The following is a 20,220-nucleotide window of genomic DNA, read 5'->3' on the forward strand; positions in this document are numbered from 1 at the left end:
AATTACATATTTTGCTGTCTGCCTTAATTCTTTGCGATTACTACTTCCAGAACATCATTTTTCACTTGTGTCTGGTATGCAGGTCATTTGTCTTTGCAGCCCTGGACATCAGCTGCGACACTTGTTGTGTTTGCCTTAAATGCTTAGTTTATTGTGAAATAGCAATGCTGGACAAAGTAAGAAACGTTATCGTTGTGCTCTCGGGCAAGGGTGGCGTGGGCAAATCAACAGTTAGCACGCAATTGGCGCTAGCATTGCGAGCAACCGGTTATAAGGTCAGTTATAGTACAATAACTCTCCCATCTCTCACATTTCATATAAAGCATGTTTTTATTGATAGGTCGGTCTGTTGGATATAGATCTGTGCGGTCCCAGTGTGCCACATTTACTGGGCCTTGAGGGGCGTGACATTTACCAGTGCGACGATGGCTGGGTACCCATTTATACAGATGAGAGTAAAACTCTTGCCGTCATGTCCATTGGATTTTTGCTCAAGAACCGCAATGATCCCGTCATTTGGCGAGGACCCAAAAAGACTATGATGATTAAGCAGTTTCTTACCGATGTCAAATGGGAGGATCTTGACTATTTAATCATTGACACTCCGCCTGGCACCTCGGACGAGCACATCACGGTTATGGAATGCCTGCGCGAGGTGCCTTGTAATGGTGCAATCATTGTGACAACGCCGCAGGGCGTGGCCTTGGATGATGTGCGCAAAGAATTAACCTTCTGCAAAAAGACCGGCATTAAGGTGCTGGGCATTGTGGAGAATATGAGTGGGTGAGTAAATCACAACTGAGGTGGACTGATCAGCATATTAAAGACCAAGAGATAGAGAGTCAGAGAGAGAGAGAGAGAGAGAGCTTAGAGTTAGTAATTTTGTATTCACTAAGCTCTTATCTTGTATTAACATTTTTGTATTTCTCACAGTTTCGTTTGTCCGCACTGCAACGATTGCACGAACATCTTTTCGTCGTTAGGCGGCACGGAACTGGCGCAGTTGGCTCAGGTGCCACTTTTGGGCACCCTGCCCATCGATCCGCGAGTTGGCGTTTTGGCAGGCAGCACCGCATCGGTTTTGAACGAGCTCGCAGATTCCAGCACGGCGCAAGTATTGCGCAGCATTGTCCAACATTTGGATGGATTGACAGCAGTGCCAACGTCCGCTTAGACGGACAGTGAGTGGCACCCACTTGCCCCCTTTCCCATAAATCAGAGACTTAATTTCTTCAGTTTTTCGCTTTATTTTATTTTTATGTATTATGTATTTGGGGGAGAGATGCTAGAAATGCTTCTTATTCTACTCTTTTTGGTATATCAATTATTTTAGTTTTTGTTTCATTTGTTTAATATATATATTTCAATGTTTTATAATACAATTTATCACAATGCATTGTTTAATTAAGAAATAACTGTCTCAGATTGTCTGTATTCTAATGCACAGAAGCCCCTTTTAATGTGGGCAAAATGGGGCATGGCCTCATCAAACACAGTCATTTCCTATCGTATATGTATGTCCCTTCTTAGTTTTGTGTGCTAAAGTTGATGAAAAAAATCGCTGATTTCTCTGGAGCATTGTCTTTAGGCGGAGAGTTCACGACGAACTATTCCAATAAATTATAAATAATAAATTAGTATATATTTATACTACTACTACTATGAATATATGTATGTAAACGTGGGAATGATATCGATTTATTTTACAGTCTCGTTTTGTCGTTTGTCCATCAACGGCTGATCCACTGATCCACGTATATTAGGGACTTGTGGTTTATTCGCCTCCAAACACGGCACCATATCGTACTTCTTACAGTGTTTGTAATGGGCTTTTAGTGTCCATGCCATGGCCACAGCAACGATAATGACGGCGATAACTACAGTTACCCCTATAATTAAATCGTTTAGCTTATTGCTTGGACGCACTGCATCATCAGAATTTTGCGGATAATGATATTCATCGTCATCGATGGCTGACTCACGATGCCAACTGGTCGACTCAGGAGTCTGTGCGGCTGGAGCCGATGTGGCCGATGTGGCCGATGTGGCAGAGAGTGTTGTATATTCCATGCTGTTAGCTGTGCTGCTGCTCCTGCTGCTCTCCTCAACCTCTTCCATGCTGTTGACTGTGCTGCTACCCTTTGCCCTATATATATAAGCTGGTATGGTTGTTTCCATTCCCATGGCCTTTGTTTCCTCGTCTGTCGGCTGCTCAGTGGTGCTTTCGTATTCCTCCTCACTGTTCAGCTCTTGAGAGTCCTCCTCGAATTTGGTTTCAGCAGTCGAGCTGCTCTCCGTAGAAGGGTTACTCCAAGCTGTTGAGCTGCTCCAAGCAGTTGTGCTGCTCTCTGCGGATGGGCTGCTCCAAGCACTTGTGCTGCTCTCTGTGGATGGGCTGCTCCAAGCAGTTGAGCTGCTCTCTGTGGATGGGCTGCTCCATGCTCTTGTGCTGCTCTCTGTGGACGGGCTGCTCCATGCAGTTGAGCTGATCTGTACAGGAGGCGTTGACTCTATGGTAACGATATCTGGCTCAGCACAAACGGGACAGCACTCGTTTGGCTCTTTCTTTGGATTGGCGCATTCTGGAGTCTTGCATAGCACACTCACGCAGCTGGTTTCCATGCCAGCGATGCAGGTGCAGGTTTCGCAGCCATTACCCTGGATCCAGGATTCGTTGATCGACTTGTACTGTCCATCACTGGACAGACAGTTCTCCGCTGGCGGCTCGTACTGTTGGCACTCTGAGGTGCACATTTCATGGCAGCTGGAGCATCTGATGCAACTGTCTCTCCAAAAGATGATGGGCGAGCCCTCAACACAGTCCGGTATGGGGCCGCATTCATATGTGGAGCAACAGCTGCCCGGCTGTCCATTGCCTGTGCTCAGCTCATGGAGCACCAGGCCCGGCTTACATCTGGGCTTCTTTGGGCATTCATCGCACATGCAGTAGCCTTCGTGGCAGTAGAGGTTGTGGTTAAACTTGTACGCAATTCTGCTATGGGCGGGGCAATCAGACGAGTCTCTCGTATTGCATATAACTATGGGATTGTGATAGCCTAATTCGAGATCTGCAACGAGAAGAGAGAGAGAGAGAGAAGATTAGCCAAGAGCAAACAATATGAGACAAATTCCAATGGGAGCTCCATTTGGATGGCGTGTGAACTGAATACGTTCCACCATTGTCTAAGGTCAGTAACTGACCTTAAAAGCTGATAAACGACACGCTGTTATCTCGTTTGATTTGTTGGGTCTGAAGGGTAAAAATTCGTAGGTTTGCCTGCTGCCTGATAAAAGAATTTCTTGGTCGGTCTGATATGAACAAAAATGGCAGTGGAACAAAGCAATGTGGAACGCGAGTTGTATAACTTGGTAAGGCATGCCAAAGTGTTACTGGGCCAACGACTCATCCAAATGGATTGTGGCTTAACTTTTAATATATGAATCTCTATATATATGTATTGTATATGTATAGGAATATAAACAAATCTATATCACTATCTGTTATTTCGATTTTAATTTGAACTTGGATAATAAGAAAATTTGTTTACTCTATTCTTATCGAGTGAAATGGTGTATATATACATATATACATAAAAAGAGATATATATATATATCTATTTTTTTTTCTTCTCTCTACTGATTGTATTTAATATAACGCCGCATTTGTCAATAGATGGTTTTAGGTAAATTTATAAAAATTGCAATTTGATTAGCAATAGATTGTGGACATTTGACGAGACCGCGAGACGCACTGTCGAGTGTCAGGGACAGCCCCTAAAAAAGTATCGTATCTCTTTGCGCTGGGATACAAAGTACAGTGGCACACTCTCGTTTATCGTTTATTTATTGTTATTGATTTTTGACATTTTATCATTGAATTAGCAAATGACCGCTGGGACCGTGGGGGCCCAAGGGGATTGTGAATGGCAGGCAACAACAAACAGTACTGTACAACAACAACTACAACAATAAGAATGAATTATTTTGGGCAAGAATTTCTTTGGAGCAATCGATCGATCCAGCGATCATTGAATCAATAATTTTCAATATGCCATATCACGTTTCGTTGGCAAACGTACTTTTATTATTCATATTATTATTATTATTATTATTACGAGAGTACTGTGTGCCCTTTAGACAGTTAATTGATAAGGAAACTTTCCTAAATATTGACAAGGCTATTGATTTCGATATATACAATATTATATGTAGTATATATAAATATGAAATTGACGTCATAGATGCCGCGTATAGGTGAAGCGCAGCCGCATTCAATTGAACATCATTTAAAATAGATATAACTTACGCTATCAAAGAAGACGGATCTATATACAGACACAGGGGGTGGGGCGACATTTATTGCGAAGCGCATAGAAGGGCGCACATAAGTCACGACACTTTGCGTGATCTGTTAGAGATGTAAGTGGAATTCTAGGGCATTTCAATGTGTTTGGCTTGAGGATGATGTTGATATTTGAGATATTGCTTGCTCTTCTTCTTTATGGGTTTTTTATCATTCATACTGCAGCCAAGAGAATTGTGCTGGAAAAGCGTTATACAATGTGCTTTAATGTGGTCTCAGCATTTGCGAGCTTTGGCTGCGCTTTCTTTTTTTTTTTTTTTTTTTGTCAATTATGATTATTTTCAGTTTGCTTGGGGTTTATTGACCCGATTGGTCAGCAAAAAAATAGCTTGAAAAATAAAAACAGAAGAAAAGTGCCAAGATACGCAGTTAAAGCCAGTTAAATAAAAGCAAACACACTGCCGACACCGTCCAAAGGTCTTACATTTAATGCAAATTAACTAGGCATATATCCGTCTTCGCAAGTGGGTCGCGCCGCTACTCTCATTAGCAAAAGCGATGCGGGAGCCGGATGGCATCCGCGATAACGAATCTGCGAAATGTATGAATACCAGAAGTGCTAATTACGTCACTTGTTAGCTTTTTCTATATACCCTATCTACCTGCAGCTAGATCAATTGGGGTATCTGAGTTGAGGATAGCATTTATTTGTGGAATTTGTGAAAGACGTGTTCCTTATCGATATAATGAGTACTATATTCATCTATTCTATATGCACATATATATGCACATATGCACATATTATATGTATATAAGTATATTATATTATAAATATATAATCTATGTTACTTTGAGGTTGAGTTAAAAATGTTAGATAACCTATAAAAGGCATTTACCTATATACTCATTATTCTTAAGACTACTACAGGGTATCTACAGGTGTAACCATACTGTTAGTCAGCTTCCTTGTTTTGTTGTTAAACAACACACAGACAGACACACACACACACACTTAGATATATTAGCGAACATTTCATATTTCGTTAACTATATATATGTATATATATTGTATATACATATATACTTTTTTTTTCGTTTTTTGATTGATCTACAGTCGAAGGTTGCATGCAAAAGTGCAATTCGTTTTTCGAGTCTGTTTTTCCAGTTTCCAGATGGAATAAGCTATAGAGTCTCTATACGTAAACTTCTAGCGTCATCGGTATTTAAAAAAATAAATAAATTTTAGTACAATTAGCTGGCAAGATTGTTGACACGCCGCCACTGTCTGTCTCACACAGGCTGACATGCAAAGTTACTTAAAATACAACAAATATGGAGGGAGAGAGAGAGAGGGAGAGGGAGAGAAAACTTAAATTAAATACTTCAAACAAGAAGAGGAGAGGTCGTCGCTGTCGTATCTTAACTACAATATTGCTTTAAGGTCGCGAGGAGAAACGGGTTGATGTCGCCGTTACAAAAACTTGTGGTTGACAATCACAACAACAACAACAAACAAAGCAACAGCGACAACAACAACCGCAACTCCCAAACTGATGAAGTAAGTGTTGTTCTCTTAGTCAACGTCTGGGGCTTGGGTAGCCTTAAAGCTAAGATATCAACATAACTGCGCATACGCTCTTTTACACCTAAGAACCTAATTGATGCTCAGCCTGTCAAAATATACATATGTATGTATGTACATATATAGTATGTGTGTGCATATATAATTTTGTTTAATTTTCGCTCAACACACGTCAATCACGTTTCGTAAATTTGTGCACAATTATCGTATATTATTATTATAAATTTGTGGGACTTTAAAAGTTCATTTGCAATGCTTTCAAATTATGGAATTGATTTACGTTTGAGCACTGACTGCGCTTCACAGTAATTACAGTTGTTGAATCACTAACAAAAAAATATATATGTATATAAGTATATAATATATATAATATATGTAATATAGAAAGAAGCCTTACTAACTTTGAATATCTATTCAAGAATTACAAAATAGACATAGCTTCAATTATAGTTATAGTATATAAAAAAAATGTTGTCCAAAGCTTAAGCTAAATGGCTAAGAAGTAATACTGCTGGCTACGCCCGACTAGAAAATACTCGGAAGATTTGAGCTGAAAAGGCATTCAGAAAATATTTTACATTTCGTATACATTCACGCATTCGATATACAAAAATTAGTTACGATAGCTCTTAATACTTTCGAAATAATCGCAAAAAGTTCAAGTATGCTATATGATAAGAAGTATTTACTATTGGCCTAGTCGAGTATATATATATATTTGATATATTATAGAGTGTTACATACACTCCATCAAATACAACATGCCCCAAATGTCGCTACGCATGCGAATTACTGAATGAAAATCATGATAAATATAAATAAATAAAATGTTATAGGAAAATCCAGGGTTCACGAGCACTGACCGTGTTTACGAGGCCTATACAACGATTTGTTATAGAATTTACAGTTTAATAACAGTTAAAGCTCATTTAATAAGAATATTTATAAAGCAAATACTCCGTATATATAAAGTATATAAGTATGTAGCTAAAGAAAAGTCACTCGAAGCGTAAGAGTCTTCGTTCAAGTTGATATTTGTTTGATTTGGCTGTTGCCACACTTCTTCAATAGCAAACAAACTGATTACAAAATCCCACTTGCATATATAAATATATACACATACACATACATATACGCTATCTATTTGTCTGTGTATGTGTGTGATTGATCAATCACAGTTAGAGCGCGTCACGGTCGCATTTGGGAGCGCTGTTCGGTTCCGCCTGGCGATCAATTAGTGAGTTGGCTCTTACCCCCCGATGATATTTCGTATTTATTGTCCTTGAGTTCATGCTTAGCACGAACCATTAAAGCATTAAAAATTAAGCTCTTATATTTTTTTTTCCTGTTCTAACTGAAGCAAGCACACATACATACACCTATATCTCTATGTGTGTGTGTGTGTGTGTTTATATAAGGCTGTTCGCTGAATGTTGCGTAAACAAAACATATTTTTTATGCGCTCGGTCGTACGACAGTCGACAGCATTTAAGTTTATCTTAATTATAGATCAATTATAATATACAGAAGTACATACATTATAAAATCGAAATAAAAACAAACGTATAATGTTACGACTGGTAGCCAAGAAGCATTCCCATTATTAATTATGCGTCAAAACATTGTTAAATTTTTTTACGTTATGGATAGAGGGGAGTGCGTAAAATCTGACTAATGCGGCACAGTGGGCGGTGTGCATTAAACGGAATTTGGACTTTAAATAAGAAATCGTAGCATTGCTAGAAATATTCAAATATGTTTGTGAGATTTATGAAAGTTTTATATATAATATAATATAATGTATAAATCTCTTTGAATATGCCAAAAGAGGAAGCTATTTAAAATAAATACCAAATACATATATATATGTATCTATAAAAAAATATATGTTGCATATTCCCGTATAACTCACCAGTTTTATTTTGCTGTTCAAAGTTATCTTCTAAAGATCTGATAGATGCTAAAAAATATAGAAAAAAGGTTTGTAAAATTATTAGACAAAGTGTTAAAAAATTTGAATAAATATTTAAGTATACAACTATAAAAATTAAAAAGTATATACTATAATTAAAATTAATCTTTACATTATATAAATTGAAATTAATTACAATCTCAATTGATTGCAATAAATTTTGCCATGAACTTTGCGCATGTATACCACTGTGCCTTGTGTCTCTCAGTTTGCGGTTTGCTATTTTGTATGCCGGTAACGTGCTCTGAACTTTGGACTGGTAATTGTTTAGTTATATTTCGCTCAAATTGCACAATTACAATTAAATTATGAGGCAAAGCGTCTGATTAATGCCCGTAAATGTGATATATGATATATGATCCCATCGCACAGATGCGCTAAATAATAATAATATTATTATTAGAGCATCTGTTTATGTTGCAGACGAATGGATTTATTTATTTCATTTTAATGGGCTCGCTGGGATTGTGACGGCAGATGTGACGATATAAAAAAAGATCCCTCTCTCTCTCTCTCTCTCTTTCGCTCGCTCTCTCTACGTCGCTTTCATCTTCTCTCTCTATATATATATGTATATATTTATGAGTAATAACGTACGTATGGAGGCGACCCATTAAAATGCCTGTTTTTGCGCATACTTTTGCTGAGATTCTAGTCTAGATTGTCCGCGGCCACTGACCTCAATACTTGATGGCCAGCTTTATGTACAAGCTGACCGAGTGATAGACTAAACTTCCTCTGGAAATGTACATACATACATATCTATTTATGTATATATACATAAGTACAACAGTGCGTATGATTCAGTGTGGGGACTTTGAGCATTGCCCTTTAAATGACTTCTTTCGATAATATAAGATTTTACCAAAAATTTATATATATACGCTGTGGAGTCGTTAAACTATTACATGTATATAAACACAATTAGAAATATTATATTGCATGCATACATATTTAATTCATGATCTCATTAGCGTCAATTAGTTGATCTTTAAATGCAGAGCATTTGCTCGTCGCATACATCTGGCATTCCCCGCTCTCTCTCTCTCTCTCTCTCTCTATTTCTTTCGCCCACAATCTGTCTCTTTGTAATTTATGCGTATTTAGTTGTGCCAAGTTTTCAGCTCAGTTCCTGTCGCATCACACATTATTTGTGTTAATTGTTTGTCACTTCAACAATTAATTAAATCACACAGCGAAAGATTAAACAGAATTTTGCTTTACTTAATAGCGGACAGAAATGATTTATGTATATTAGACATGAACAGTGCTAGCTGAGATATCTGGACATGTGTTGACTTTGGCTTTAGAAACGATTCATTTAATTTCGTTAAATATCATCGTACATGTAATCAATGAAGTCAAGTCAAACGTAACCGATACGCAATTCAAATACCCTGTAAATATCTACATATTCAAACCAAATGAGTCACAGCCTGAGCATTCCCTCATTGATTAATGAAGGCCGGAAGTTGATTCATAAATCGAATTTGAACTAAATTAATTATTAGTTAGATCTTTATGATCTGAGCAACTGCCGGAATGTTTGCTTGGATTATTTCTCTACGATAAACCAATTCAAGAAAATCCGAACCACAGACAATTTTATACTTTCCCTGGTAAATTCCTCGAATATTGTTTCATGATTTCAAGTAAACAAACACACACACACATTCACACAGCTAATAAATAAATATTTTTTGGGTACATTGTTTTCAAGTCAAGAGCTAAAGTGAGATTGCAATTTCGAATTGGCTAAAAGAGCTATATGATTGATCCAATTATAGAAAAAATTTGCAAAATATTAACTGGCGGGGAAATGCTTTTCGCCTGTGCGAACTGTAAATTGAGCACAGTGAATTGTGAATTGTGTCTGTCGCACCTACGCAGATGTTTTTCCACTTAATTGGGCGTAGTTTTCGCGGGGCCTCAATTGACCGCGGCAGACGTCTGAAAAACACTAAATCCAACTACATATGTATGTCTGGCCGTGATGCATGCCCTTCTTAATCGGAAGCCTTAATTCGCTACAGAGCACATATCAATGACTAATGCAGTTCGGAATGCGTTTCTGTTTTTGTTTTTTTTTGATAACATTTTTGTGTTGTAGTTTTTGATAAAGCCACAAAAGGCGCAACATCGAGTTGGTTATTTAACTGCAAATACTGCTTATTAGATTAGACGCAAGTGAAACTGAATCTTGCTTAGGGTACATACATATATAGGCTAATAAACCCATATAATTTTAGAAATGACGTAGCACACGTCAGACTGAGTGCAAGTTCACAGCAATAACAAACTGATTTAACACATAATTGAAAATGGTTTTCGGTAGAGTCAATGTTTCATAATATAACTTTCACAATACATATATGTACATATGTATATGATAGGTATATGCATTACCTTTAGGAATATCTAATCTCTCATAGACAGCTAGACTTTTTATTGGGAAAACCAAAATTCACTACGCATTAGGGGTATACCCTTAAGTGCTTTCTATGTGGTGAAGAGAGTTGGCAATTTTTATATCAGATGTAGATGTATGTATATATATATTTTCTGTTCAAAATAATTTACAATATAATATATAGTATACATAAGTCTAATACAATTATTTTATATAGGTAGATATATTTATCGTATATATTTATGGTATTATGCATTAAGGGTATTCCTAAATTCCTTTTCTTTTCTCAGTTTTAACTGTGCAAGTATCAACACTTATATATTTATATAAATAAATATGTATAAAATTTAACATTAAGGGTATTCCTTCTATTCTTTCATTGCTACTTTAAGCATGATTTATAAATATATGTACAGGCATATGCAAATGTATGTATGCACATTTGGACACAGCAAAGTTTCATTGTCAGTTCTTTTGATTTAGGAACAGCTGTCGAAGTTATCTTTCTAAAGAATTCACAGTTATGCATTTCCAAGTGTAAGCGCAGATATTCTTGATAAATTTCTATTACAATATCTATAATACATACATATCTATATGTACACACATACGTATATCTGATGAGTGCTAAGGTCACCTTGAATTTGATTTTCAGTTACGTCGCTTTATAATAAAACAAAATAAAAAATTTCACCAGCTCCGATATCGTTTTTTTTTTTTTGCTTTATCTATCTGCAGAAGTCGAATATACTCGAATGTATATACATATATATTTACACATATATGATATATATTTATTGTGTGTATACTTACACACTTATGCCAAGTATGGAAGTAATGAAAATTGTGAAATCCAAAGGAAATGCTGGAAGTGCTAAGCAATAGATGGATCTAGCACTCGGAACTAATGAATGCAAATATTTCTGCTTTATTTCTTCAACAATTTTGCTCTCTTCTACTTTTTTTTTTTTTTGTTTTCCCTTTTTCTTTGTTTTTGTACTGTGGAATGTTGTTTAGATGATATTTATCCAAGTTATCTTGCGCGCAAAACCGAGTCACGTGTAGCAACAGCTACGAACAGACTATGATGGCATTTGGCCGGCAATTGGGGCTGGAATGTTTTCAGAGATTTTGTATTTGTAAAGCAGTTTAAAACTTTGAAATTTATTAGGTACATATAAACATACATATATGTAGGTTCTTTATAGGTACCAATTAATATATGTAGTACTTACAGCGAACAGAGAGAGGAAGTAGAATGCTATGGTTTATTAGGGTAGGCATTACTGGGTTCACTTACTACTTATGTACTTGTATCAAATCATATAATACTATATATTCAATTAGTACATATTATACTATATATTTTATATTTTCATATCGCATTTCCTCCTTTGGAAACAACCCTCAAAAGAATGTGTTTTTCTGCATAAAAAGCGTCTCTGTTTCGCCAGATATCATGGTCAAAGTCAGACATACATATACATATACATATATAATAAGGAAATGAAATGAAATGTAAAGAATTTTCTGATTTGTGGACATTCATTCGATGTACTTGTCGCACGCCTTAGTCAAGTACACTGCGCGAAATTCCGATGCTGTCTGCCCCTATGTCTAATATCAAGACGGCGCTTAGTTGTTTATTTACAAGCAGCCCAAATGTGATATTGTTATAGAATGCTGTTTTAGCCATTATCTGAAGTATCTCGAGAGCCTAACACCGCAGATAGCAAAGCGAGAGCCAGATTGAGAGTGAGAGTGAGATAGGTAGAGCTGAAGGGGTTGAGGTATTTTTATTTGTTAAGACGACAATAAGTTGCGAATATTTGCATTGTTATTGTTTTTTCTCTGCATGTGTGTGTGTGTGTGTGTTTTTTTTTTTTTGCTTTCTTTGTTTCTTTCTGAATGCCAAAGAAATGTTTGGCTAGTGAATTCCAATGCGCTATATCAGCAGCGCCACCTGCGCGCCGCAAAGGCAGTTCTATCAAGAGAATAGTGTGTGTACACACACACGCACACACAAGTATATATATCTAAGATTGTTTTGGGCATTAAACTGCAATATCTGAGGCGCAATAATAATGCTCAATATACTTATATAGAGGGACTTCTGTCCAGTTTTTGCTTAACACGTGCGTCGACGCGTGTTTTTGCCACAGTTAGCAGTCTTTCGATTTGTTGCATCAGCTTTTTTATTGTCTCTTTCTCTTTTACATACATATACTGTGTATATGTATGTATATATGTGCACATTAGTGCATCCGTTTGCCTTTTGCTTAGCTGTCCCACTGTCACGCTGTTTCCACATAAACTACTTATGTTGCCTCTTGCCCAATTATCTTGATCGAATTCTGACATAGATTAATAATTTTTTAAGCTACAAACTGCGCATATTGTGAAGTGGCAACAAATGAAACACTATATCATATCTGATATATAGAGTTCGAGGTCTCAATAAACTATAAATTCTCCCCTTATATAACTATTGTATTACTATAATATATTATTGTGGCTTAGGCCTATCAATTTGTTATTAATGATATTTGTTTGAGAAAATTGTTGGAAATATTTCTTGCAGATAAATCAAAGTTCCAAGTGTATGTGTGTATTAAAAAAAAGTCTCAATGGCGACCAATTATATTAATGATATAACCTACATACGTACATATATGCATATGACTAGACTTTAAGTATTATTTAGACTTTAGACAATCTCTTTCAATCCAGTCTCTTCTCTCCTTCATTCTCATTCCTATTTCTGGGCTACATTCAAAATACATATTCTTTTAAGCTATATCCTGCATTTCGAGTATATATGTACCTCTAGAGCAAGCTCCAACAACATGAATGGCCTACGCTTTCCCAGTCGCTTCTTTGCAGCTTTTTCTTTGATTTTCCGACAAGAGCAGCCGCTTAGCAACCGTAATTAAACAAAGAGACTATCACAGCATCGAACTGCAGTCCTTAGTTATTTATAGCTTAACTGTAAACAATAATCCCATATATGTATATTCAACGATGGACAGTTGTTACAGTCTATAATGATGCGTGGGTCGTTCCCCTTTATGTGTTTTTTTTTTTCATTTGAAATATTTTCGCTTTTGTTTATGCTGTGCCTGATTTGTTGGGCGATTGTTAACTAGATATATATACATATATATATATATATATTTATATGACTGGCTCTTTGGCACACTTTTACCACGATCATACATCAAATGGAAGCGTGTTTTTTTTGTTGCTTATTTTTCGTCTGCTTCGGACTAATTGTGGCACATTTTTGACCTTGTTGGCTTCGAGCTCTGTCAGTTTGAGACAGCTAAATTGGCTTTGACGTTCGCCCTCTACGCTATGCAAATTGTTGACTCCACCAATTTGCTTCGGTCTTAGCCACGTCCATTGCAACCCTCTGGAAACGAGTTATATGTATATAGTTTGTGTTTATTTCGGTGGTTGGCTATGCGAATTGTTTCCTTGCCAACCAGACTTGGCATTATGCTTTCTTTTCTTCTATTCATGGCTATTTATAGCAGCTTGATGACTGCACCATTAGCGAAAGTCCTTTGCCGCTTTACCATTTATGGACTTTAGCCTAGGCTCGAGCTGAAAGCTGTGTTCTATATATTCCGTACATATTTTTAGAAGTTTTCGTCACTCGTTTTTATGCTCCTCGGGGTTTCTCTTTGTGAGAACTTGCCCCAATTGTTGAAATGGAGTTATGCTTTACGACATACATATGTTATTTTAGATTCTGGTATAGGACCTAAGGGAATGGAACTTGGGATTGGAAATTGTTTATGTTCTGCAAATAGGTCACTTAGTAAATCTGTATTCTTTATTATTTGTTATTATTGAGTAATATATTCTTGTAAGGACATAAATATATAAGCAAAACTTGTCCTAATCTCTCCTTCTATTTATATTTCTATATTTCCCTAATCTCTCTCTATCTCTATATTTCTCTCTCTCTCTATCTCTATCTCTCTCTCTCTCTCTCTCTCTCTCTCTCTCTCTCTCTCTCTCTCTCTCTCTCTTTCATTTGAACACAGCCTTTTGTCAACTTTCTTGATTCTCTACTTCTCTTATATCATCATTTACTGTCTTACTCCGACCTAACCCAACTCATTCTCTATAAGTTTTTCTATTATAGGAGTTTCTCCTCCTCCACATTTCTTTACCTAATTTCAAGCTTTAGCTACATTTTGTCCTCTATATAACTGACCTCCACTTGTCTCACTCTGCAACTCTTTCAACACTATATATTTCCCTCCGATATACTTATTCTAAACATTTCCTAATTTACATCTTCCAAGTTAATTTTGCAATAGTTCTTTCACAATTTTCCTGATGTTTTTTTAAACTATAAGTGTCTATATATTCCACTTTTGAGTATTTGTTTACTGAAACTACTCGTTGTTATGATACTTAGCTACTACATATCTCTAGCTGCCCATTATCTCGATTGGCTGCTGGGCAAATTGGGCTACAGCCGCAACAGGTGACGCCATGGCTCGCCTCACGTAATGTAACAGGTGTAGTGAACAGATGGAGTACACAACGTACCTTTGGCGCCCTCCAATTTATCAGACTCAAGGGCAGCTCTCGCATAATGTAAAAATAAACAAATTGAATTCGTGTTGAGGCGCTGCCCAGCGCAACAAAAAAAAAATTAAAATGAAACAGAAACAAATAAACCAACGCACGCTATCTAAATTATCAATGAAATTGTTTTAGAAACCCACAAAAACAAAAACCTCAACAACAAACCGAGCTACAACACAAATATACAAAAAACCATAGAATGAAAGAACTTTGGGTAGCGCGCTCCACCTGACTGCATAATACTCGCTCGCGTTACGAAATTGGGTTGAATTCTATTTAAAATCGTTTGACCGCATCGTAGGGGAGCATGAATATATATACAATATAATATAATTTAATATAATATATATATAAAAAATCTAAATAAGTAATATATGTTTTGAGCTAAATATGTATATACATATGTATGTATATATAGCAATTCATGATATGCCTCATTAGTAGTAGATCTCAGTAAAGTCTCTTTCCAGAATCAAATCTTCAGCTTGAATATACAAATAAGCCTAAGTAAACCCTATATACTCATTTTGCTACGAGCAAAGCCTCAAAAACACAGAAAACAACAAAATAAACAAATCATATATAGCAAAAGCAAAAACAACACAGGAGAAAAATTCAATAACAAAAAACATGTGTTTGTAGGTGAAAGAAAAAAAAAAATGAAAAAAAAAAGATATATAAACAATAATAAAGAAAGAGCTGTCACGACATTTCTATACTCTGCCGCACATCTGATTGTCATGGATGTTACGTAAAACGATTGAGAACCATAAGGAGTTCGGAATGTCAAAGTTTGAGCGAAATTCGAAAGAGCTACCTATACCTGGCATATATGTATATATATGATATATTGATAGATAATATGTATCCCTAGCAGTATATATACATTGTGTATAGATAATGCATTTGAGAAACTTATTTCTCAATCGATTTTTGTCATAGAGCCAAATGTTAGAGTTATCTTATATAGTCTTTGTACATTTTATAAATGGTAAACATCATAAAACTCTTAAACAACAAGTTTAGTTATCATACAACCAAAATATGTAGACAAGTGCCTTACTACGTCATCTACGATGAGTTTTAGGCAGAATTTGATGTTTATAGTTCTAAAATTGGAGAAGGAATTGCATTACATTGCCATTCTGTTTGATAATCTACAAGCATATATAATATATACTCTGTTAGTTTTCGAAAACTTCATCTGATAGGCCCCACATACTTTGTTGCAGAGTTTGGTATGCTCCGCAGGCTGACGTAGAGCAATGATCTATAAATATATCTGGTTCTATAATATAAACATAGTGAACATGTTGATCTGCTGGCTGCTTTCACGTCATCATCTATAATGGCTAATGGATCCACTGTAAACTGTGACGTATGACGCTATTTGTTCTTGTTGTTTTCTTTCATTTCGGAATCTTGAGAATTTGTTGGCGCGTAATAAGGTCGCCAATGTATATAGAGATTTCGTTTTTTGCCTGTTCTTTTGCCTTTATGTTTGGCCATAAAAAAAGAAAATACAATCAAAATAATGGCAGCAGCAGCAGCAGCATCACAAAATGTACGATGAGTCACCTGATGAGTTTATAAATGAGTTCATTTTTGGATTAAAATGTTGTTGGTTTTTATTTTTTTGGTTTCTGTCTTTTTCTGATCTCCAATTTCTCTGGCTCCTATCTATTTTGGCTGTATTAGTGCCGATCTGACAATGCTCCACATGTGCATATCAGAAAACAGCTATAATAATGAATAATTCTCAGAAATCGGAAATCAGAAATCGGAACTCACCTGATGCGCAGGCAAACAGTAAAAGTCCCACGCACAAAATTCCAATGAGATCCAGCTGGGCCATGTCTATATTATCTGGTGGTGTCTGGGGCTATGCGAGTTTGTATTATGTAAATTTAATATTGATGTAGGTTATGTCGCACTGAGATCCTGAAAGCGTTCAAGCTCTATAGACGAAACACAAAAAAAACAGAAGAGGAAAAAAAGATAAAACGAAATTAGCAAATGTGAGTTGAATTTAAAAATTTGTGCAACTGTTGCCGGGTAGCGCAGGGGCGTACGGCGGGCTGTGGGCGTGACGCAGACACAGTCCAGTTACGTCTAGTTGTGGCTATATCTCGGTTTAGTCAATTTTATTTCATTAAACACATGCATATAAATAATTATATGTATATATATGTATATGTATGCATTAACATATATATGAAGTGTTGTTTTTTATTACGCAGTAAGTGTGTCTGCACAGGTTTGTCTGCGAATACCCTGTAGTGGCGATTGCCATGGGCTAGTTTGGTCGCCATAGAGCACAAACTGCGAACTTATCTTATCTGGGTATTCCATTACAGCGCTTTGCAAAAATACAGTATCTGGCTGGGTGTTTGATTTCGGTTTTGGATGTGTGTGTACTTATCAAGCCAATTGGTTTGGCATATGTTATCGTAACCCTGATAAGCTATGTATGTTTTTTGTCGAATCAACATATAATACAACATACACAACAGCAACCGTGTAGCGCAAGTAACAAAAAAAAAAACAACGAAAAATAAAAATAAAACAAGAAAATCATGAAAAAGAAAAAAAATAACGAACTTAAGTATCTTATGAGGCTTGTTGACAGGCTGAGTACATTCGCTGCAAGCAGTTTCTTGCACTTGGCAAATAATTCATTTCCCTTCTGGTATTTACTGACTTACTTAATTAATTTAATTCCTTTGTAAGTGATTTAAACAATTTTGTTGACATTCATCGAGCGTGTGCCGTGTGAATGCTCATCGAGAGCTTTGCATTTGGTATATTTATTAATAATTTATTTCAAGATTATTTATTATATCCCACCCGATAATTGTTTAACAACTGCGAAAATTTCAAATGCAAACAGAATATTAATTAACACAAGTTAACAACAATTACTGCAGAACAACCAAATTTTATGGGTTTATTCGAGAATGCTGATCTAGAAACCTGAAAACGTTACATGGAATCCTGCATCAATATGTATTCAAAACAAATTTAATTTTGTTGTTTAATATAAATACAATTAATTATTTATTTTAAAATCTGAAGTCATTACCTTTTTTTTTTCATTTTATTTTAATGTCTTGGCTAAATGAGTTGTACTCGCTATTTTTGCCAATTAAAAAAAAACGAACAGAAACAAATTTGCAAAACAAGAAAAAAAAATAGAAAAAACATTGCCAAAAAAAAAAAAAAAAAAAAAAAACAAACGACGAACTAACTTAATCGCTTATCTAATAAAAACGTCATAAGCTGCTCTTAGTCATAGTTAATAATAAAAAATTAAAATAAAAAACTAACAAAAAAATTACCAAAAAGTTTAACGAAATTTAAAATTGGGGCAATGAGACCTACGCGCCGATCACATAGATATCAGTACGTACCTGTTTTTTTTTTTTTTGAAGACTCGATTTGCACTTGTTTTTTGTTTTGTTGTTTTATTTTTATTATTTTTATTTTTTTTGGCTTGCTTTGTTTGTAGTTTTGAGACACAATCAAATTACATTGTTATTGCTGTCAATGTATTTATGTTTGTCCATTTTAATGGCGAGAATTCACACCTGTCATATCAATGATAAGAGCAACAATATTAATTTAATAACGGTGGTTAACAAAATTACGCGGATATCCAATCAGACGAGAGATATTCACGTCTTGCCTTCTCGACGGCTGAAAACTGACTGAAGTTCCTAATCGAAAAAAAGCTGCAGCCAGCGTTTGCGTTCAAGAGAGGAAAACGGAATGAAACGAAACTCAAACCTAGAGAAGAAACATGCGTTCTCTTTATTGTAGTGAGCACGTGTGAAAGCGTACCGCACAGAAGAAGCCGAAAATGCTCTCTTGTAGAGTGTGTAAGCATTTTGATAGTTGATATGTAACACAAATTAATAAGTTCGCAATAGTATTAAAATATATATATCAATTTCTGCTGGTGATTGAATGTAGCTAATATTAAATAACAATAATATAATGAATATTCTAAATTATTTTTATAAGCGAATTGTGAATTGAATATTTTATTATATATGTTAAAGTTAACTTCAGTTTAATATTATGTTTAATATTATTATATACAGCAAAAAAATCTGTATATTATAATAACTTAAATAATAAATATGTATGTACATATATTCTAGGGTATTTAGACATCGTTATATTGGGTAAAAGAAAGTATTCTTTTTTGTTTGTGTACAGATCGTAAAAGTTGGTAAATAAATTTGTATAAATGCGCAGTAACCAATGGGGAGATTTACGATTTTACTTATAACTTGCTAAATAATATATCAATTTATAAACTACCAACGACGTATAAGCAATATAGTTTTGTTTGCTGTTAGTTTTAATGCGTATACGTATTAGCAGCAAGCCGCAATTATTTAGCTTTTATGCGCGTGTGCGTGCGCGTATGAGTGTGCGTTGACCGGCGCGTATTGTTTATGTTGCGGCAGCCCTCGTTTTGTGATGCCTTACACTTGCCTATGGCGTTGCCAGACTGCTACAAATTACTGCTATTTGGCTGCATGGAATTTTGTTTTTCTAGCCAGCTGGCAGCTTACAGATTTTGGTTTGCGTATTTACTAGATTTTTGAATTTTAAGCGGTTTGCTTGAAGTGCTTTAAATGTTGACTGGAAAAAATATTTAAATAAAGACCGCATAATTAAAATAATTGTATTGGTTTAAAAGTTGTATTATTAAGGGCTTCATTGGCCTGATGTGCAGTTATTTTATCTTATGAGATTTATCTGTGAATAAATATATTTTTTTATATTACATTCTTCGCTTTTAATAACTTGAGCATATCTAGCTCTCCGATAGTCAACCATCGTTTGTTGATCGATAAGTGCTTAAGTGAATTGTTGTGCCCAGACTCAATTGCTGGACATTCTGAGCTGTTGCCAGCCATTTGCAACTGGCACTTGGTAATTAGCACGCGCTCTTGCTGCTCTGCTGCTCTGCTGCCTGGCTGCTCGCTGCTCATTAACACTTGCCAAGTGCCAAGCTCGACCCATGCGCCGGCTTTTGCTGCTGTTGTTGCGCTGTTCACCTATTCCCCGGTGACGGCGGCAAATTGCACGCGTGGCACACACAAAGCACACTCTGTGCGCGCAAGTGTTGCAAAACGTTCGCTTCTGCTCCCTCTACTGTGCCTCAAAGCGAAAATGCCGCCTCACATATTCGGCTGCTAGCACTCTCTGCGAATTGCAATCCCAAAATGGTCAACGTGTGCTTCTTTTTTTTTTTTTTGCCTTTTCTTCTTCTTATTCTTTTTTATTTTGTTGGTCGGTTTTTGCTGCTTTTGGGCAGCAAACCGCAAAAGCGT

The 20,220-nt window shown here is 35.9% G+C and overlaps 2 protein-coding genes across 3 annotated transcripts; one reads left to right on the top strand and one right to left on the bottom strand.

The window, feature by feature from the left end:
* Positions 1-72: 72 nt before the first annotated feature.
* Nubp2 (NUBP iron-sulfur cluster assembly factor 2) lies at positions 73-1,653 on the top strand. The gene is made up of 3 exons (XM_018100165.3): positions 73-275; positions 341-783; positions 934-1,653. The coding sequence occupies exons 1-3, from the start codon at positions 165-167 to the stop codon at positions 1,172-1,174; spliced, it is 795 nt and encodes a 264-aa protein (XP_017955654.1). The 5' UTR covers positions 73-164; the 3' UTR covers positions 1,175-1,653.
* Rcd2 (Reduction in Cnn dots 2) lies at positions 1,228-18,592 on the bottom strand. Of its 2 annotated transcripts, none has more exons than XM_089259285.1 (4): positions 18,283-18,592; positions 16,664-16,830; positions 7,798-7,845; positions 1,228-3,068 (listed from the first exon to the last, which is right to left on the bottom strand). In XM_089259285.1, the coding sequence occupies exons 2-4, from the start codon at positions 16,725-16,727 to the stop codon at positions 1,699-1,701; spliced, it is 1,482 nt and encodes a 493-aa protein (XP_089115411.1). In that variant the 5' UTR covers positions 16,728-16,830; positions 18,283-18,592; the 3' UTR covers positions 1,228-1,698. The 2 variants fall into 2 exon arrangements, with proteins under 2 accessions (XP_089115411.1, XP_089115410.1); XM_089259284.1 differs by having other exon boundaries at positions 18,279-18,592.
* Positions 18,593-20,220: the final 1,628 nt, after the last annotated feature.

The sequence above is a fragment of the Drosophila navojoa genome, chromosome 4 (assembly GCF_054131105.1).
Source record: "Drosophila navojoa isolate 15081-1374.11 chromosome 4, UAZ_NAV_1.0, whole genome shotgun sequence".
NCBI classification, from domain to species: Eukaryota; Metazoa; Arthropoda; class Insecta; order Diptera; family Drosophilidae; genus Drosophila; species Drosophila navojoa.